Source organism: Gouania willdenowi, chromosome 7, assembly GCF_900634775.1.
Source record: "Gouania willdenowi chromosome 7, fGouWil2.1, whole genome shotgun sequence".
Lineage (NCBI taxonomy): Eukaryota > Metazoa > Chordata > Actinopteri > Blenniiformes > Gobiesocidae > Gouania > Gouania willdenowi.
In genome coordinates, this window is record NC_041050.1 from 36,308,609 (window position 1) to 36,328,966 (window position 20,358).

General features: G+C 37.5%; 1 protein-coding gene across 1 annotated transcript in view; it reads right to left on the reverse strand.

The window, feature by feature from the left end:
- The window catches only part of epha2b (eph receptor A2 b), a 48,977-nt gene that overhangs the window by 1,437 nt on the left and 27,182 nt on the right, over window positions 1-20,358 (reverse strand). The window contains exons 4-16 of the mRNA XM_028452434.1: window positions 17,492-17,647; window positions 14,882-15,241; window positions 13,976-14,106; window positions 13,701-13,872; window positions 12,772-12,871; window positions 11,541-11,596; window positions 9,719-9,844; window positions 7,974-8,159; window positions 7,823-7,884; window positions 5,153-5,362; window positions 4,214-4,363; window positions 3,937-4,130; window positions 2,442-2,597 (exon numbers count right to left, since the gene is read on the reverse strand). Coding sequence (XP_028308235.1) covers window positions 2,442-2,597; window positions 3,937-4,130; window positions 4,214-4,363; window positions 5,153-5,362; window positions 7,823-7,884; window positions 7,974-8,159; window positions 9,719-9,844; window positions 11,541-11,596; window positions 12,772-12,871; window positions 13,701-13,872; window positions 13,976-14,106; window positions 14,882-15,241; window positions 17,492-17,647 — 2,059 coding nt within the window. The remainder of the gene's footprint in view (window positions 1-2,441; window positions 2,598-3,936; window positions 4,131-4,213; window positions 4,364-5,152; window positions 5,363-7,822; window positions 7,885-7,973; window positions 8,160-9,718; window positions 9,845-11,540; window positions 11,597-12,771; window positions 12,872-13,700; window positions 13,873-13,975; window positions 14,107-14,881; window positions 15,242-17,491; window positions 17,648-20,358) is intronic.

Sequence of the window (20,358 nt, forward strand, 5' to 3'; positions counted from 1 at the left end):
CAGGGGCGGACGTTCCCATAGTAGCGTAAAGCACAACGGTTACACTGCAAAGCAAGTGGAAAAAGAAAGACCAACGTGGATAAGTAATAAACTAAATCACACGTGTCAAACTCATGGCCCGGGTGCAAAATTCAACCTTTGAGAGCATCAAATTCGGCCTGCAGAAGAAAGCAATAAAGTCAAAGAAACCATGAATCATTGTGTAAATGACCTACTAATACAGTTGTAGATATCTCCAAATTCAATTAAACTCCACAGTATTAGCAGGGATCATACTTTCCCCATGCTTTTATCACAAGATGGCCAACATTTTTCTCTCAAATTGTTAAAATGAATCTAAAGGTTTCCCAAATCTTGGACTTTTCTCCAAATTATTCCACAAAATGTCCCTAACTTACATACAAATTGGTTACAAAATCTTAAAAATGTCAAGTGAAGATCTTGCAGGGACTGATATCCGTCACTTGTTGATTTGATATAATCAGTTTGATAAACATACCACTTGTTTTTGATATTTGTACACAGCTAGTTACCGTTTACTTGTTCTCGGGAGTTTAAAAAAAAGGAAATAACTTGTATTTAATTCCATTTTGTACTTGTATTTATTGATATCGTGTTGTACAGCGTATCGCGACATGCAAATCGTAATTTGTATTGTATCGTCAGATTCATGACAATGCACACCCCTAGTCACTAGTCTCTATTGAGAAAAAAGTCGCCCAGAGCTCCACGGTTGTGCATGTTCACAAAGATACCGGTAAGGGACAATAGGTTTGGAAACATGGAAGGGGGGGGCGTGGTTGTTTCTATACAAGTCTCATGATTCTACATACTGCAACTTTAAAGGAGGCTTCGCACTTCATAAGCACATGATGCAAACCTGCACCAGCCCAGAGTCACAGGCTTAACTACAGCTCTAATGACTTAACAAGGATTCTCCCCGTTGACCATGAATCATTTGTCTGGCAAGCAGAGGCTGGGGTTGTAAATAACTGCTGGTTTTCCAAGAGTGCTACCAGATGCCCCAGGATGGGAAAATAGGGGCCATGAAATCACACCATACTGTATGATAAATACTTCAAAGGGGGGCTCATCTTTTCCCTGAGATCAGGACAAAACGTAGACAAATGTGCCACGCCAGACATGAGAGGGTAGCTTTCTTAGCCCCTTAGGAACTTTATATTATATTTTATGCTTCACTGAGCCATCTTAAAGAAAACATAGGAGATGAACTGTGTTCATTTCATTAAATCTCTCTCTTTGTAATCTGGAATTCTAATTTTATTGAACTACTTTGCAGTGAACTCACATCTTAAATCTAGAAACACAAGAAGTTTAAAGTCAATCAAATTTAAAATGTTTTTTCAAGAATTTCCGCTCTTCGTTCTTTGTTAGTTGACAAAAAAAAGAAGCCACGAAGGGATTCTTTCACTAAAATTATAAGCAGTGGTTTCAGAGGCTCGGGTGAAAGTGTGAGTGGGTGCTGGTAATGGAAGCAAAGAGGAAAGACAAATAAATACCACAAGAAACCGCCACCAATGCACTGTAGAAAAATCATGTTAGTCCGACAGCTAAACCATGATTTTTTTTTGCTCAACCTTGTTTTATTGGTTGCAGTTTTTTTTCTCTTTAGATTATTAGTCCCAGATGGGTGTGAAGCTCTCATCCTTGAGCATTTAGAATAAATGGCTGAAATCCAATATGGCCGCCATAGCTGTGGGTTATTTTCAAACACACGTTTACGGTGTGTTCCGCTTAAGTCAATTCAAAATGGCCCCCAGATTTTGATGGTGTTAAAGTTGATTTGTATGAAATCTTTTGTCACCAATTAATTCCTTGATGTCAAAAACCTACGATTAGACACCAAAATCAAGTCTATGTACGCAAGGGAACCGTGGCAAGATCTATTACCAACAATAAACAACAAAACTACACAAAACAACACAAAATTACTCTAAAAACACACATGGACTACAAAACAACACAAAATGATAAATATACAAAATGACAACAAAATTACTCAAAAATGCACAGTATTACCTGCAATACAAACAACTTGACTCCAAAAAACACATAAAATGACAGAAAAAAATACAGTAAATGACTCAAAAACTCAAAATAATCGACAAATATACAAAACAAAGACAAGAAAATATGAAAAATTATTCCAAGAACCAACAAAAACACACTAAATGACCCCTAAAAACAAAAAATGACACCAAAATGGCAGAATAATGTACAAAATAAAATAGAAAAAATGCATGCAAGGGGGACCATGGCAATATTTATTACCAACAATAAACTTAAGGGGGTTAAAGTAACGAGTACTGTTTGAGTACTCTTAACACCTCTGGTTAAAATGTAAACTTTAATATCATTGATTGCAGTTTGATGATGAAATATCATTGATCATATAAACGAGAACGTTGAACCTCACTCACTCGTTCTTCATCTGCATGACCTGATCCATGCTGACGATCCCTGCACAGGTGAAGTTCTCGCCGTACTGGCTCATTTTGATGGACTCCAGCCACTCGGGCACACATCTGAAGGGAGGGCCGTCTGAGCCGCTGGTGCTGGGCAGGCGGATGGAAACGCTGGCAGAGAAAAGTAAATCCCAGCGATAATGATCAGCAGGCTTGGCCACAACAAAGGCAGATGACTGAGAGCCGTAATTACAGCGCAGGAAACCAGTGGGTGATTAAAACCAGTTGGAGGAGTCGAAGCAGGAGCCGATTAATAACCCAACAAGACAACACTTTGCCCTTTCTCGTTGTTTCTAGCTTCAATGCGCTCATAGAAAAAGGGGGAAAAATGCATATGTATGTGTGCACACAGTTACATTCAATTACATTCAGAAAAAGCCATAGTGCATGTGCTTATTACGTGAGGTGCCAGTCTGTCTCTAATATGTAAAGCCAAAGATGCCATCTCTTATTCAAGTCTATACTCACTGGACTTTTTACACATTTTGGTTATTATTAGGCAATGTTTTTAGTTGTTTAAAACCAAACAAAATCCAACCTCTTATAAACCCTAAAGCCAACATGATTTGAGTGTTTCAGAGCATAGTGCAGTTTTAATTTATGCAAGAGTCACCCTGCCCTTCCTTCTGCTCTGTGTGTTGTTTCTAAATAGCAAAAATATAATCAAGTAGTCTAAACAAACTCAGTCTGTTAGAGGTCAAGTCCCAAATCTGCAACAGCAAACTGAGAAACAGTATGCCAGAGATGTAAATAATGTAAAAATAGTTTAGTCTCAAGTACAAAGGACACGTGTAAGAATTGGTTCCAAATACTTTGTCTTGTTTCTTCCAGGAATCATTCATGAAAATAGTCCTAAAGTAAATCACATCCCAACAAAGTGTAGCGTCAAAGCTTGCATTGGATACTACAGAGGGAGAGAACAATCTGCTGAAGGAAACGGTACGTGAGAATAGCATGAGAATAGCATGAGAATAGCATAAGAATAGCATGAGCTTTTGCATGAGCAAAGGGTGGCAAACAATAGTGGAAAAGGGCAAAAATGTGGAACAAATAGAGGCCAAATGTTGGCGGAAAAAAAGGTAAATGGCATTTTTTTGGTAGCTTATTGGTATGAAAAGTGGCCAAAAAAATTAAAGAAAGGACAAAAATTTGACAGAAGCGTCAAAAAGAACTTGCAAAAATGGATGAAGATAGGAAAAAATGCAAAAGGAAGTTAAAGTTTGACAAAAGGAAATAGGTAAAAAAAAATGGGTTAAAAGTTTCCCCCTTTTAAGGTTTTCTAGGGGAATAATAATTAAAATTAAGACATAAAGAGTCACTTGTTGAGCATCACTGACTTAATAACTGCTTCTTCATGGTGTCGCTAATAATGTAGTTGGCTGGTCTGGACACAAAATGCCCAGTCCACCCCTGGCATGAGCTCTTTGTGTGATATGCTAATGATTCTTACCGAGGGTCAAAGTCAGCGATGGCCTTCAGAGACTCTGGGCTCCTCAGCAGTTTGTCCAACAGGCTGACGATGTCACCAAAGCGCGGCCGCTTGGAGCGATCCTGCAGCCAGCACTGCAGCATGAGCTGGTAAACGGCCGAGGGGCAGTCCATGGGGGCGGGGAGCCTGAACGCCTCGTTGATGGCTTTCATCACCTGCAATCACCACATCAGGCTGTTAGTGATACTGTTGGGACTCTTTCTCAAGATTAAGCTATTAAAAAAAGACTTTTAGTAACCTCATGGTTGCTCATGTCCCAGTAAGGTCTTTCTCCAAACGCCATCACCTCCCACATGACGATGCCGAAGCTCCACACGTCACTGGCTGAGGTGAACTTCCTGTACGCGATGGCCTCTGGAGCGGTCCAGCGAATGGGGATCTTTCCACCCTGTTCAACAAAACACAGAAATTATGCAACTGAAGCAAATCTTACCACTTAAAGGGTACCCTTAGTGGATATGTATATAACAATAAATGTGTTTAATATATTAAAAATAAAATTACTTTTTAGAATGATTTTATACCTCGGGCATAAATTATAGAGAGCTGCCATTTTAGTCAGGATATGACGCACTATTGTTGATTCACGTTTTTAGGTGTTGCTAGGCAACATTGTTCCATTGTTCTACAGTTTCTGAACAACGGTGGAGTTTATAACCAAGACAAAAACTCAGCAGAAACATTTATTTTGCATCTCTAAGCCAAATCAGTCAGCATTATCCAGATGTAACTACTCAGCCATGGCTCGTTTCTGCTGGTAACAACAGCTCTGTCTGTCAGGTAATTGCTGAGAAAGGTGATATTTAATAATCTCCTAACAAACTACCTGGATGTTGTATTTTTACCAGGTTACACACAGCTGCTTTGTACAGAGAGTGAACAGAAAAACGACACTTCCCACATAGTAAACAAACCTGTTACTCCTCTACCTCCCACAATGCACCATTTATTTACAGGCTGTGCCAATCAACAAAAATGTATCATATCCTGTCACAAATGGCCACTCTCCAAAGTTCATTATGCCCCAAGGTATAAAATTGTACCAAAAAGTCCTTTTGATGCGTTTTTTGTTTGTTTATTGGTAATACATTAAACACATTTTTGACTAAATACATTTTGGTTACATACACTACAGGTAACCTTTAAACTCATCCAGATATCTCAGATATCTACTCACGCTGGTGGTATACGTTCCCTCAGGGTCGTCCTCTAGAACTCTTGACAGCCCAAAGTCGGACACTTTACACTCCAGGGTGTTGTTGACCAGGATGTTGCGAGCAGCCAGGTCACGGTGGACGTAACTCATGTCAGAGAGGTACTTCATGCCTGCAGCTATGCCACGCATCATACCAACCAGCTGGTAGGCGGAGAACTCACCATCGTGGTCCTGGTGGAGGAAAATAAGTTCATCGACTGGGTTTAGTTTCATGATTTTGAATGCTGAAGAGTTTTCTCTTCCTGTCTTTCAGTGATTAACGAAGCCACCTCATCAGAGCTGCTGATTGGGCTCCTCTGCTATGGCTGGACCAATCATCTTAAGAGGCGGTCTTTATAAAGGACTGCCAGATTGTCCATCTCTCTCTCTTCTGTTACTCACTTATGTTGTTTGCTGGTAAGAATGTAAGGGTCTTTTGCATGTTGGGTACCCTACATTTGCAGCACAACTGTAACTTTCTGTCTACTGTAGAAACATCAGGACAGACGTTGGTGCCACCCGCTGTACTTTTTTGTAGACTATATAGTCAGCCTTTTTAAGCTCTTTTTGTTTCTGCTAGAATTAGAGAAGTTGATAGGCTGGGGTTTTGTTTTGTTCTGCTTAAAAATAAAAGGCTTATTTGCACAATCTCTTCGTTGTGGTCATTCAGTTGTGTCTGTTTTTACAGAATAGATAAACTATCCCGGACAAGCCCCCATTAGTTACTGTCTACCTTTTTGTGGCTGTAACAGGAGTCAGGACTGAAATGTGTCAGATTATATCCAAGCTACACTGAGGCTAAATATTTCTGTTGATTCGACACCTTTGAAAGTTCTGAAGACATTGTGAGCGAAAGTGACCAAGTAGAATATCAACATGTGTTTGTTTGATGCCATTGTTAACTTCAAAACAAGAGCCCTGTTTACAAAAGCGTTAAAAAACTAATGAAAGAAAAGAAGAGATGCTTTTATTTTGAAAAGGGAACATTTGCTTTTGAAGCTGGTCCCAGGATCATTTTACATTCCGCTCGCAATGCATCATGGGACGGTTAAGTATGACTAGTGTGTCCACCTTGCCTATTTCAAAAATATCCCCATATAGTATACATCTGGGTATTTCTCGCATACTCAAGCTTTCATTACTACTGTATCTATTTGGAACGCAGTACATACTCATTTGAAAGTCAGACTTAGTATGACTAGTATGCTAGTATGACATTTTGAACACAGTCTGGTATTAGTTTAACGATCAAGAGAAGTAGGAGCTGAAAAATCAATGAAAAGTGTAAGATTACATCTAAGCTAAACTAAATGAAAACAATATGTTGGAACTTTGGGGCGTAAACCTAATAATTAAACATTACTACTACTTTGATGAGCAAAAGTTAACTTCTCTCATAATAAAATATAAATAACCTGAACATGAAGACGCTCCAGTCATTTTTTAAATCTTGGTGATTAAATGTAGGAAAAACAAATGGTGTCATCTTTTTACAAGCTTAGTGCACATGACTAATAAGAGAATGAGTTGTCAAAGAGGTGTGCAGAGGAAGCCGCTCCGTCTGCACACATCATCAAACTGACAGCTCAGGTTCAGACAAAGGAAGTATAGTAATAAACTGTTCCCACGTGACAACTCAGCAGTGCAAGCAGAAGAATGCACTGGGTACGTCGTCCGTCCATCCACACTAATGCATTTATTGTGTCAGGATAATTCAACAGTAAATACTGACTGCATAGAAATCTGACGGCAGGAATGTAATCATAAAAAAAGTTGGATTTTGGTTTGGTTTAGGTGGAGAAACCACTTAAGATACCATCACAGGGCTGTGGTACGCAGAGATGTACTGATGTATCTACTCAAGTAGTAGAAGTAAGTCATACTTAAAATACTCAAGTATAAGTAAAAAGAAGCTCAACTAAATAGTTCTTACATCTCATGTATAAACTTAAAATAGAAGATACCAAATCTTGCACAATTAGAACTTAATTCATTTTCCACAAAGGCACCTGTATAAAATAAAAGGTTTGTCAAAATGTACAATTTAAAAAAAAAATTTAAAAAAATGAAAGAAAAAAAACCACTGAATTAAATTCAAAATAAAAATAATTCTCAGGCTGAAATAACTGATAAATAATGATAATTACATAAATTTTAAAAAAATATAATAAAATAAATGCATTCATAATAAATACTGAATAAATAAAAAATAATCATTAAATAAATAAATAATAATAATAATAATATATAAAACAATACTTAATAAATGCTCTGTGAAAATAACCTCCATTCAATGCGGTTTTGGCACTGTGCATTATTATTTAATCTGATTGGCCGGCTATGATGTGATGCATTTGATTGTTTTCTGGTCATTTCATTTTTTTTTGTAGTTTCACAATGTCCGTTGATCATTTTTAAAGAAAATACTAATAATAATTTACTCAATAACAGTTAGATATAGAAATGTAACAAATTCAAAATGTACTTAAAACCAGTTTTAAGCCTTGTAGGATAAGCTACTTATGCCTCCTTTTTTAATTCTTTATTTTTTTTTAAGCATCTCTATTCTTAATAATAAATACACTCAAAGTACAAGTAACCATAAAAGCAACTCACTTACAGTAACATGAGTACTTGTAATCCATTACTTACTCTGAGATATCTATCCAGCGCTCCATTCTCCATGTATTCTGTCACAATCATGGCGTGTTTAACTGCAGAAACAAACACAGAAATTACATTGTGAGTCCAAACTGGCATCAGGTGGAAGAATATTGATCGTATTGAATAATTGAATCCTCACATTTGGTGACCACTCCTTCCAGACGGATGATGTTCTGATGGGCAAACTGTCCCATGATGGAGGCCTCGCTCAGGAAGTCCTGCCTCTGTTTCTCCGTGTATCCGGGCTTCAGCGTTTTAACGGCCACCGCCACCTCCTTCCGCCCAGGCACCTTCAGGATACCTCGGTAGACCTCGCCGAACTCACCTGCAGAAATCAAACACCGTTGAGGAGACAGATCTTAGAAAACCGATATCAAATCATAACACATTTGATGAGTCTTTGTGTTTCTAGCCCCAGGAGTTGGCAGCACATCAGAGGGATGACAAGGAAGTCTCTGCGGCTGTTTTGCCCGCGGCTCTTTACGGAGGTGTGTTCTGGCTCTGCCTTAAAACACACAGAACCTTCATTGTGTGATCGGGGAGATGGTCTACGCTGTGTAAGCCTGGGAATCAGCGTCACATGAAAAGTGGCAGAGCCGTAAAGAAAAAAACGCTACATCAATTACATAAGGCTAGTGTCATTTTATTTTAGTGTCTACTGCAGACGTGCAACTGGTGGTAGGGCTGCACGATAATTACAATTATTTACTATATTTGGTAAAAAAAAAAATGTTTTTAAGTTTACCCTTTGTTAAATTATAGTTTTTTTGTTTGTTTTTTCTTTTGATAATTTGTAGGTAATAAATTGCAAATAAAACAAAATTGCTTTATTACACTACTTTTAAACAAACAATATGTGTATTATAAATAAACATAAAATAATGTAAAATAGAGAGAGAATAGAGGAAAAAAAAATAAAAAAATAAAATAATATAAAATAAAATAAAATATTGCCGACAAACAGGTTTATTTATTCATGGCAACCAAAATCGTGATCACAATTAAAAATCGATTAATTGTGCAGCCCTAAAGTAAACACACAAAAATACACAAAATGACAGTAAAATACACAAAAAAACAGACTAAAATTATCAAAATCACTCGAAAACACAAGATGACTTTAAACTAGCCAAAAATCTATAAAACATAAAAAACATAACGAAAAGTCTGTGTTGGACAGGCAATTATTGTTAAATTTACCCATGTTGCTTATACATAAAAAAAAAAAAATAATAATGTTACCATTTATTTTGAAATGTGAGACTAATTACAATCATAAAATAATACTTGTGTGTTAAAGTTTAAGACTTTTGAAACATTGATTTAAGACATTTTAACGACAATTAAGGCCCTATTTTTAGATTCATTAGTTTAATGCCTTTGAAGACTTTTTAGGGATCCGCGGGAACCTTGTTGTAATCCATTACTTTCACATCTGAACAGTGGGGGTTGAGAACAGTCGTGAGAAAATAAGGGAGTTGATAAAAGCTGCTGCTTCAAAGGCTAAAGGTGACCACACTTCAATAAACACAAATTAAAAACCCAAATGCTGCCCGTGGGGAAAGTGTTTGGAATTTTTTCCGTATCCAACATTTCTGCAACGCTTTCAAACGCTTTCCTTCTGTGTCACTGTTCTCGTCTCTGCAAGCGAAAAACAATAAATCCTGCTGCCAAGGTGATCCAAACAAAAAGTGTCTCAACTTGTTGTGGGACAAGTTAAACAGATAGATGTTAATCTAGCTGAAGTAACTACTGTCAGTCAGCCTTTTGAGCTGCGGAAAAAAGAAAAGAAGAAGCTAAACATGAAGGGTGAATTTAAAGAGTGGAAAAAGCTTTCAACGTTTCAGCGTAAAGCCTGGTCTCAGAGGGTTGGCTGTCACTCACCAGCTCCGATGACTTTCTGTTTGGTTATGTGGCTGGGGTGGATTTCAGTGGCAAACTTCAGGACGGCTATGTTGGGGTCCTCGTACGTATGTGGATCCACATATGTCTTAAGAGGTTTCAACTGCTCTGTGAACCAAAGAGAGAAAATCATCGTCATCATCATGTGTCAACAAGTCGAATCAAGGCCTTTCGCTTATGAGAAAGTGAGTGAGAGCTGAACAACTTTACTGTAGGATTAAATCTTCAAATGCAAAAAAAAAAAAAAAAATGCCTTTTATGATGCATTAAAATACTTGAAAAGGGAGGCTAATTAAATGACATTTTGAAATAGAGTAAATCAAATCATGGCAAAGGAATTCAAAGAAGTAGAAATAAGATTAAGATAAATGTAATAAAGAAATGGGAGCAAAGAAGTCAACAAGTTTTCACATGTGCGACAACTTGACACTTTGATCTTCTAAAACAGCGGTTCCCAAACTTTTCACAGTCCTGTACCCCTTCAAACATTTAACCAAAAGCCTTGTACCCCCTACCATGGGTGGACTCGCCATCGGACATACCGGGCATCGTATGGAAAATGGGACGGTTGTGTCCACAATGTTGTTTTTGATGAGCAAGTAGAGGCAGACAGAGCAACAGGTGACCAAAAATGGTCCAAAAGTGGCAAAAACATGGCATGACAAAAGTGTAATGTGACTAAAACGGGCCAAAAGCAGTCAAAAGTGGCCAAAAACTGGGCAAATAAAAAGGAAACAGGTGATATGTAATGGCAAAAAGTAGCTTAAATGGGCAAATGTGGTAAACAATAGTGAAAAAGGGTAAAAAAAAATGTGGAACAAAAAGAGGAAAAATGTATTATTCATAAATTATTTTGATGAAAATTGACCAAGAAAAATTTAAGAAAGGACAAAAATTGGATAAAAGTGTCAAAAAAACTTGCAAAAATGGACAAAAAATAGGAAAAAAGGACATTTATTAGCAAAATGTTGCTTAAGTCTGAAAAAAGTGTCGGAACAAAGGAAGTTTGAAAATGGCCAAAGATTATAAGACAAGTTGAGCACCCCTGGGGGTACCCGTACCCCACTTCTAAAAAAAAAAAAAAAAAAAAAAAAACCAGGGTTGGGCTCAATTACATTTTAAAATTACAATTATGTCTTCAATTATCCATGTTTAATTACAACTAAATTACAATTAGATATAATTAAAATGATAATGATTATTTTCCCCCTGAGAGTCAATTACAATTACAATTAATCACAATTACCGAGCCTTTAATAAATAAGTGTTAGCTTTCTGTTAGCATCTCTTATGCTAACAGGTCAGTTTTGACCCACATCATAAATCAGCTGTAAAATACACTAAAAACTATTATCTATCATATAATTAGTTTTTACCTTGATAGGCTTCTTAATCAATTAAAATATTGATATTTTTGGTGTGGGCGTCTGTGTAGCCCTTGATTTATTTATTTTTTTTAAATGATGAAATGATGCTCAGGAGAACTGACAGGAAAACTAGCTATGAAACATATTTTAACAGTTGTAAACTACGTATGCCTATGTGTAAGCCATAGAATTGTAACACGTTTTTTATAGAATTTCCATGACAATTACAATTACATAGTCAATTATCTGAACTCAATTACAACTTAATTATGATCAGCAACTACAGCTTTTTCAATTCCAATTCCAATTAGAATTACGACATAACTGTAATTAATTACCAATTACTGTAGAATTTTCATGTGAACGCTGACTCAGCACTCGTGCAAATCAAACCTTTATATGAAATGACACTACCATGATGGATTAGTATCGATTACCTGGGCTGGAGAAGTAGGTGTCCTCTGGTCCTTGTCTGGTGTGAGAGTTTCTATTCCTGGAAAGAGAGAGAACAAAAAAAAAACAACACATTTTATCCAATTGTAATCAAACAAATGGACTTGAGTGTATTTTTGTCCTGCTTTAATATCAATAGCACGTATAGAAACCTTTGTAACAGCTCGTGTGTTTCCTCTGAGGCTTTTTAAAAGGATCAACACTGCTGTAGAGCGTCCAATCCTTTGATAACGGCTGACGATAGAGTGTGTTTGCCATGCTGATTTAAAGACTGAATGACAGACAAGCAGGAGAGATGGGAGGGGTGGGGGCAGGGGGGGGGTACATTGTGCTACAGTACAGGCAGCGTTACAAAGCAACTGCAGCCTGCTGCAAAAAGAACCCAACGCCTCTTATAACCAACAATGTGCCCACTCTGGGCTCATTTATTTTCAAAGACTCAACGCAAACGCGTCCCGTGGCTGTTGGGACACGAACCCATACAAAGAGACGTTGGAGAAAAAGGAGCGAGACGAGCAGGAAGTGAACACAAAAGCTGTTTGAAAGGCCCACGAAGAGGAAGAAGAGGAGGAAGAGGAAGAAGAGGAGGAAGCTGGCGGTGTTTGGAGCAGGGTTTGGGTCAATTACATTATGATAGTGGGTCAGTTTTGACCAATGTCTTAAATCAGCTATAAAGCACTAAAAAATATTAACTATCATCTAATTTTGTTTCTCAAATATATTTCATATTTTATGCTTCACTGAGCCATCTTAAAAAAAAAAAAGGACAGAAAAAAATGAACATTAAATGTCATTAAATCTCTCCCTTTATGATCCAAGAATAACATTTTTTTAACTACTTTGCACCAAAGTTGGGGTCAATTACATTTTTCAATTACAATTATGTTTTCAATTATCCATGTTCAATTACAACTCTATTACATTGACCGGAATTTTTTCCCAATTATTATTTTCCAGCCAAAAGTCAATTACAGTTATGTTCTCAAGGGCTACAGTTCAATTACAATTATTCACAATTATTAAGCTTTTAATAAATAACCCCATAAAACGTTAGCATTCTGTTAGCATCTCTTATGATAATGGCTCAGTTTTGTCCTATGTCTCAAATCAGCTGTAAAATACACTAAAAGTTATTATCTGTCATTTAATTGTGTTTCTCAAATATTGTATATTTTATGCGTCACAAAGCCATTTAAAAAAAAAAAAAGAACTGACCGTCTGTGCAGGAAGAGGACAATGACCACGATCAACAACATGACGGCTCCTCCAATGGCTGCACCCGAAATGACTGCCGTGTTATTATGAGCAAGGTGTCCTGGTGGATAAAACAAGCACAGAAAAATGGTTTAAAGGTGCAGTCTGCAACTCTTATAAAAGTAACTTTTTGTCATATTTGCTAAAGCTGTCACTATGTAAGGACAGCTTTACATCAAACTAGTAATTTGTGTGAAAAAAACAGACTCTTAGAGTCCCGCCCCCTGCTGCTCCTGCAGCCTTTGGCAGATTGCCAGAATGCACCACGACCGAGCAAAAAAAACCAATCAGAGCCAGGATTGTGTTTGATGGACTGTCTGACAGATGTTGCTCACAATCCCCGCCCCTTTCCAGGTGCTAGAGCACCGTCTTTTTTACAGTGTATGGTCTGGAGGAGTAGAAGATGGAATTGGCGATTTTTCTGCTTGAAAGGTAATTACTGCTGCTGGATTTACATTATGTTTGATTTTTAATTGTTACACTAGAACTCTGTAGCGCATGTGTTGTTCATGTGAGCCCAGCAGCGTCGGTGTAGGCTGCTGTAAGTGACACTGTGTTGTTGCTACTGCAGCGCTTCTCTCTCTCTATGTGCACACACCTCAGCACAAGAGCTTCACCCTCAAGTTCTACAAGCTCATCAACGTAATGATCGACTTCCAGCTGAAGTCCACGTGCTGAGGTGTGTGCACATAGAGAGAGAGAAGCGCTGCAGTAATATGCTTTTAACAGAGCATGTTATATTACTGTGATGTTGCTGTCTGGCTAACGTTAGCTTGTTAGCTCCTCTGAGGGAGGGACAATGAAAGTTTGGAGGCAGGGCAAGAGAGCAGTGGGGAGAGAGGGATCTGAGAGTTGCGGACTGCACCTTTAATGGGTGTTATCTTGCATACCTTCGGACAAGGTCTCGTACTGCTCCTCAATGCTGGAGCCTCCAGGGCTTCCATCGCTGCCCAGGGCCTGAACCCTGAATAAATAGGCTGTTCCTGGGCTCAGGTCAGGGATCTGGACTGAGTTCTTCTCCAAAATGAGAACCGTGTAGGTAGTCACGTCTAGGTTATCATCCTGGGTAGAAGAAGAAATGAACATCAGTGTTAAAAAAATAACCATCAAACCTTATTTCACGATAGATAAAGACATTAAGAAACAAACCAACCAATCATCTCACCTTCTTCCTGTAGGTCAGCTCATAACGAATGGGCCGAGCTTGGACTCTGGGTTTAGGGGAGACTTCCCAGGACAGAGACAAGCTGGTGGGGTTTTGTTTAACCAGTCGCATTGAGGTTATTTTAGGAGGATCTAGTGGCAAAAACGGATTGAATATTAGGGTGGTTTACAATATAATGGTATGAAAAAAAGTTCATTTGCCTTGTTACCATTGATATTTTGAACATATGTACCAAAGGTTGGTCCATTATAACGTGCTTAAAGGGAGGCACATTAATTCATAATTTGTATTAATCAACCAAAGAATGTGTAACTTTCACAGATATCAGAAAATCAAAGTTTCTCCCTGTATTTATAGTGATCGAAAAAGAACAATAGAACAGTTCAAACCCCTAAATGTGTACTGATTGTAGGCCTGGGCAATATAATGAAATCCAAGATATATCGAGTTTTCTATTTTGTCAATATAGAAAATTACAATATCGTCTATAACAATATATTTTTTATTTTTATTTTTTTAGCTTATTTTGTATTAAAATACTTGCTTTAGGAGTTATTGCTTTTGCTACTTCCCAGACCAGCATGAAAATCACAGTTTGATGGATTTCTGAGTGTGTGCTAACCCAGACCTTCCCCTAAACCAGCCACACTACAGAACTCACTCACACGTGCTGTCCCGTAGAGGAGAAAAAGCCAAAAGTAGCACATATTGTGCAGCTTGTTTGTTATTAAATGTGCCTGTGTGGCATTTTACATCAGCAAGTTTAACCCAAAAATGTCTTTCTGGTCAGACTTTATTTCAATTAAAAATATCTAGATTTATATCGTATATCGACATTTTGAGAAAAAATATCGATCTATGAATTTTTGTTGATATCGCCCCCCCCTCCCCTCCTATCAGCCTCACCTGTGTAGTGCAGAGATGTGGTCAGAGCACTGGTCAACGGCAGCTTGTGGGCCTGAGGCATGGCCTGACTGGCGAACGCCGACACGCCGCTGTGAGCCTCCACGGTGAAGGTGTAGTTGAGGTGGGCGTCCAGCTCGCTCACCGTCACCTTGGTGAGGGTCAGGCCCACGTTGGCCGGCTCGTAGCGGATCTTCTCCCCACACGACTGGCACACGGGACCTTCACAACGCAGGCATTCGATGCTGTAGGTGATGTCGGTGCGACCCCCGGTGTGTTCAGGAGGCCTCCAGGAGAGGAGGAGTTTACCCACAGACAGATGGGAGGTGGTGGCCACCAGATCACGTGGGGCTGAGGGGAGCCCTGATGGAGGGAGAGGAGAAGGTGTAGAAAGGAGAGAAAGAAAAACCACAAAATGCTCAAAAGTAATACACGTAAAGTCTTAAAGAAAAAAACTAACTTTAACAAATAAAATTTCAAACGTTAAAAACTCACTAAGGAAGATTTTTTATCTAAATTTCATGCCAAAAGCCATCCACTCCCTAAACAATAAGCACACACCATAGAGACTAACATCACCACTAATACAATGGAAAATTAAATACTGTTCTTATATTTTAAACCATGCACTTTTATACTGATGAACTTTTTATTCAGACAGGCTTTTACTGTACCTTATGTTGTTTTTATGATAACTGTGTCTGTTTGGCTTTAATATTTGAAGTGTACTTGTATGTTGTTGGGAGGGGCATGTGCAATTTAATTGTATTTTGTGCAATGATAATAAAATGATTCTAATCAAATCAGATTTTTTTTTTTTTTACGAAATCATTAAAAACAACCAAATACAAAAAAGACTAAAAACACTGACCCATAACAAATCAAACAGCTGCATGTTAAAGGGATCGTCCATTGTTTTTCCAAATGTGGCCTAAAATCTTTGAAATGTCCTTTTTAGAAGATCTATGCGTAACAAAACACATTATTTTGCACAATATTAATTTTATTAATTTAATTTTCATTTATCATTGCAACACGAAAAATAATCTGTTGTGACTAGGGGTGGGAACCTCTGGGTACCTCAAGATACGATACGCGACACAAAGCTCACAATAACGATTATCTCACGATATGACGATACTGAGATTATCAATATATTGGTCAGAAATCAATTTACGATAATCTATGACATAACAAGAAAAAAAAAGATAAAGTGAAAAAATAAATTTTTTAATTTTATATCTCTGAAAGACAATAAATAGAAAAAGTGCAACATTTCTGTAAATAACTGTCAATATACCAATATAAACGAATAAGTATCTCCAATAGTGCTTTCTGTAAACCAGTGACACCATTATAGTGAAATATTCCAGTAAACAATATATTGGTTCCTTCAACAAACAGTGACAACATTTCTGTGAAGACGTATCTGCACATTTTAGTGAAAAAACAAAAAAAAATGTTTTATTAATTTTATTTTTTAAATTGATACTTAGCGTGAGCATATCAATAATCGATAGTAAGAAAAAAATATCGCAATATATTGCCGTATCGAGATATCGTCACACTCCTAGATTTTTCAGGTCACAGCGGTTATTATCCTTTTCGGTAAAACAAAGACCAAAAACTCTTTTCCTGATTATTTAAAGCAGTGATGGGCACGTTTTATCACAGTGCAGGGCCAAATTACGAACATTCATGTCAGCATTTTGAATAACGACCAATTTGAACATTAATATAAGAAAAAAACAAAGTTCTGTAAATTTTATTGTTTTTTTTTATTATCTTATGTGTTTTTGGACTCTTTTTATATTTTTGTTGTCATTTTGTATTGCTTTATTTTTTGTGTGTTTTTGCGTCATGTGCCGTTTTGGGAGTCAATTAGTGTATTTGGAGTTCTTTAATGTACTTTTGTTGTCGTTTTGTATGTTTTTCTCTCAATTTGTGTGGTTTTGGAGTCAATTTGTTTTGTAGGAGTATTTTTTTGTGTGTATTTTTTATGTTTTCTAACGTTCTTCAGTTATCTTTCTGTGTTTTTGTGGTCGTCCTCTGAGTTTTTGACGTAAATAATGACTAACTGGGTCCTTTTGTGTGTGTTTTTTTTAATGTCATCATGTGCGTTTACTTTTGGGGGCTGCACAAAATTAGACCGCGTAGTTGCCCATGTCTAATTTAGAGCAACCAAAAGCAGCACAAATTGGGATTTTGACCGAAAAAGCTGCAAAATGATCTAAAAATCAGGGTGAATGCATTATTCCAATAGAAAACAATGGCATGCTTTACAGGCAAATGGGGCCCTGTGACATCATCAATTACATGATTTCAAGATGGCGGAACACAGGTTTTAAAACTGTAAAGTAGTCCCATTTTTAAAAGTTTATAAAATGAATATGGTGCAAAATAATGTGTTTTGTTAGGCATAGCTCTATTATTAAGGACATTTCAAATATTTAAGACAAAATTTGGAAAAATAGTGGAGGATCCCTTTAAGGATATTGGTGAAATTGCACTCGTGTAATACTGTCACATCATCATGGCATAAACGTCCTTTCCTCAGCGCACAGTTAAAGTGATTTAAAGAACATTTTTTAAAAAAAAAAGCAGAATTCTCACCTGAGCATGGTCCAGTAGGCGGGTCCGTTGGTGCTCGGTAGAAACCGTCCATGCAAGGACAAAACAACGCCCCGGTGTCCAGGCCCTGGGTGTTAGCAGGACAAGGTTCACACTTGCCACTGGATGCCTCAGCTTTAAAGAAGCCGGGCAGACATTCTGCAAACACAAAGACATCTGCATCAGCAACCCAACAAAGACTGTAGTGACCCTCGCAAAGAAAAGCCAGTTCCACCACATCATTCAAGCCTGTTTGAAAGATCGGGGCCGGCTGTGAACTTTCCACCTTCCACGCACCACAGCGAGGTTGAGTGGACATGTTATTATGTTAAGGCCAAAGGTCACATTTGGATAGGTGACAGATATGTGAAGGAAAACATTGGGAAGGTTGAGGCCGGGGTTGACTCTCCTCATTAAAAAGACGCTCTCCTCCTGCCTCCATGAGCCCAACCCTGCAACCAAATCCAGAATTCCTTGCCTCGCTGGCACTCCTACTCTTTACTTTTTCAACCACTAACTCCCCCTCTCATGCTGCAGCCTTTTCACTGCCTGTCTCTCAACAAACACAACCAGTTATCCCACATTCCAAGACAGTACGACAGTTTTCAGGACTTTTACAGAGATATAGAAAGGCTCCAAGAAACAGAACAACACAGCATCCATTTGGATTCCAGTTAATCCTAACAGTACAGTAATCCTAACAGTAGAGTAATCCTAACAGTAGAGTAATCCTAACAGTAGAGTAATCCTAACAGTAGAGTAATCATAACAGTACAGTAATCCTAACAGTAGAGTAATCATAACAGTACAGTAATCCTAACAGTACAGTAATCCTAACAGTAGAGTAATCCTAACAGTAGAGTAATCCTAACAGTACAGTAATCCTAACAGTAGAGTAATCCTAACAGTAGAGTAATCCTAACAGTAGAGTAATCCTAACAGTAGAGTAATCATAACAGTACAGTAATCCTAACAGTACAGTAATCCTAACAGTACAGTAATCCTAACACTACAGTAATCATAACAGTAGGGTGACCATATTCTGATACTCGACGTACTCAAAATGTTGTTTAATCTACCTTTTAACAGCAAAATACAGTATAGTAGATCAGTGGTCCAACTACAACATTTTGCTCAGAATTCTATGTAAAAACAACTATAAAGTGTAATGATTGAATAAACGAGTGAAAACACACATTTTAAAGAATTTTATTTTGTAAATAAGAATTAGAACTAGAATTAGTTTTTGATCATGTTTGAGCTCAGATATTTATTCATTTTATTTTACTGCATTTTAGTTTAACTAACTTTATATTTCACAAAGTGAAAGTACAGAAATACGAGATTGTGTTTTTTTTTTAAAAAAAAAAAAAAAAAAAAAAAAAATGTCCAAAATTGATTTTTCCAAAATATCAGGCGACCCCAAGGTCGAAAAACACTGTAGTAGACAAAAAACTTGTTATTGTTCATAAGGTTTAAAAATTGAAACAATAAGAAACATCTATTTGTAGAAATAAAAAAAAGAAAGAAAAATAAACTCAAGGCTTATAAAACATAAATAAATAACTGTAAAAGTTTGCATCACATGGTCCCATTCTGACTCTGAGCTTTGTTTTACCCTGCGTTTATCTGTCCGTTTGTTAGCAAGATAACTTGAAAGGTTATGAACATGTTGATAATGGGACAAGGAACAGGTGATTATATTTTGGTGACGTTCTTGATTACCAAAAATGCCAAAAAAATAGTAAAGTAGTAGCTGTGCCTGAGCCTGCACCTTTATGCGCAGTGGCTTATGGGTAATGTAGTAGAGGTAAGGAAGTGCATTGTGTATGTCCCGCCTGGTACTCACGCTGTACTGGGCGGAGGTCTGTGCTCTCCGAGTGCTCTAGTTCTGTCTGTTGTCATGGAGACGGGAGGTGATGAGGTGTAGACTCGATGATGGAAACTTTGTACATTCTGACTTTCTCCCAGTGGTTCCTTTGTTTTCAAATCCCTCTCTGAACCTCCATGGAGGTTTTATCAACCAGGAGGATCTTCTTGCTGATATTTTTTAATTAAATCCACCAGTATTGGGTCTCTTTCAATCCATCTTGGACTTTAGTCTCTCTTCTCTTTTCCTCGTGTGTGACGATTTCATGATTCCATCATGTGTGAATAACATTATTGCAATGACGTGATACTGACTGTAAAGAGCAACTCCTTAGTAGGGCTGGGTGACATGGACCAAAACTCATGTCAAAGTTTTTTTCAAAATGGCGACATATGATAGTAATCTTGATATTTTTAACTCAAAGTCTGACTAGAAACACAAATATGGTGTAAATTTGCTGATGCAAAACGCCACACAGGCACAATCATTAACTAACAACTGCCCAATACATGTCGCTTTTGTTATTTTCTCCTCTAAGAGACAGCACGTGTGAGTGAGTTCTGTAGTGTGGCTTATGTATATGTTAAGGACACAGTTTGACTGTACTCTATGAATAATATAAAATACTAGTATGATTTTATTTGTGTTGTGTGATTGTATAGATAAAAACAAGTTAAAAATAGTGTATATCTTAATCTATGCACTATTGTCATTTTCTATATCGCCAAAATAGAAAACTCGATATATCTTGAATCACAATATATTGCCTAGCGCTACTCCTTAACTTTCAGAAACTGCTGGAATGTCTCCAAAAGAGCAAATATTAGCAGAGTTACGGTCATTTAAATTAAACGTGTTCCCCTAGATGCGTTCAGGGTCCCTGGGAAACCCGGACATTTTGATGAGTTTGTAAAATCCGGTTGGACGGTCCAGACAAGACGTGAAAAGAGGAAAATGTCTGGATAAATCTGGACATATGGTCACCCTACCTAACGGCCCA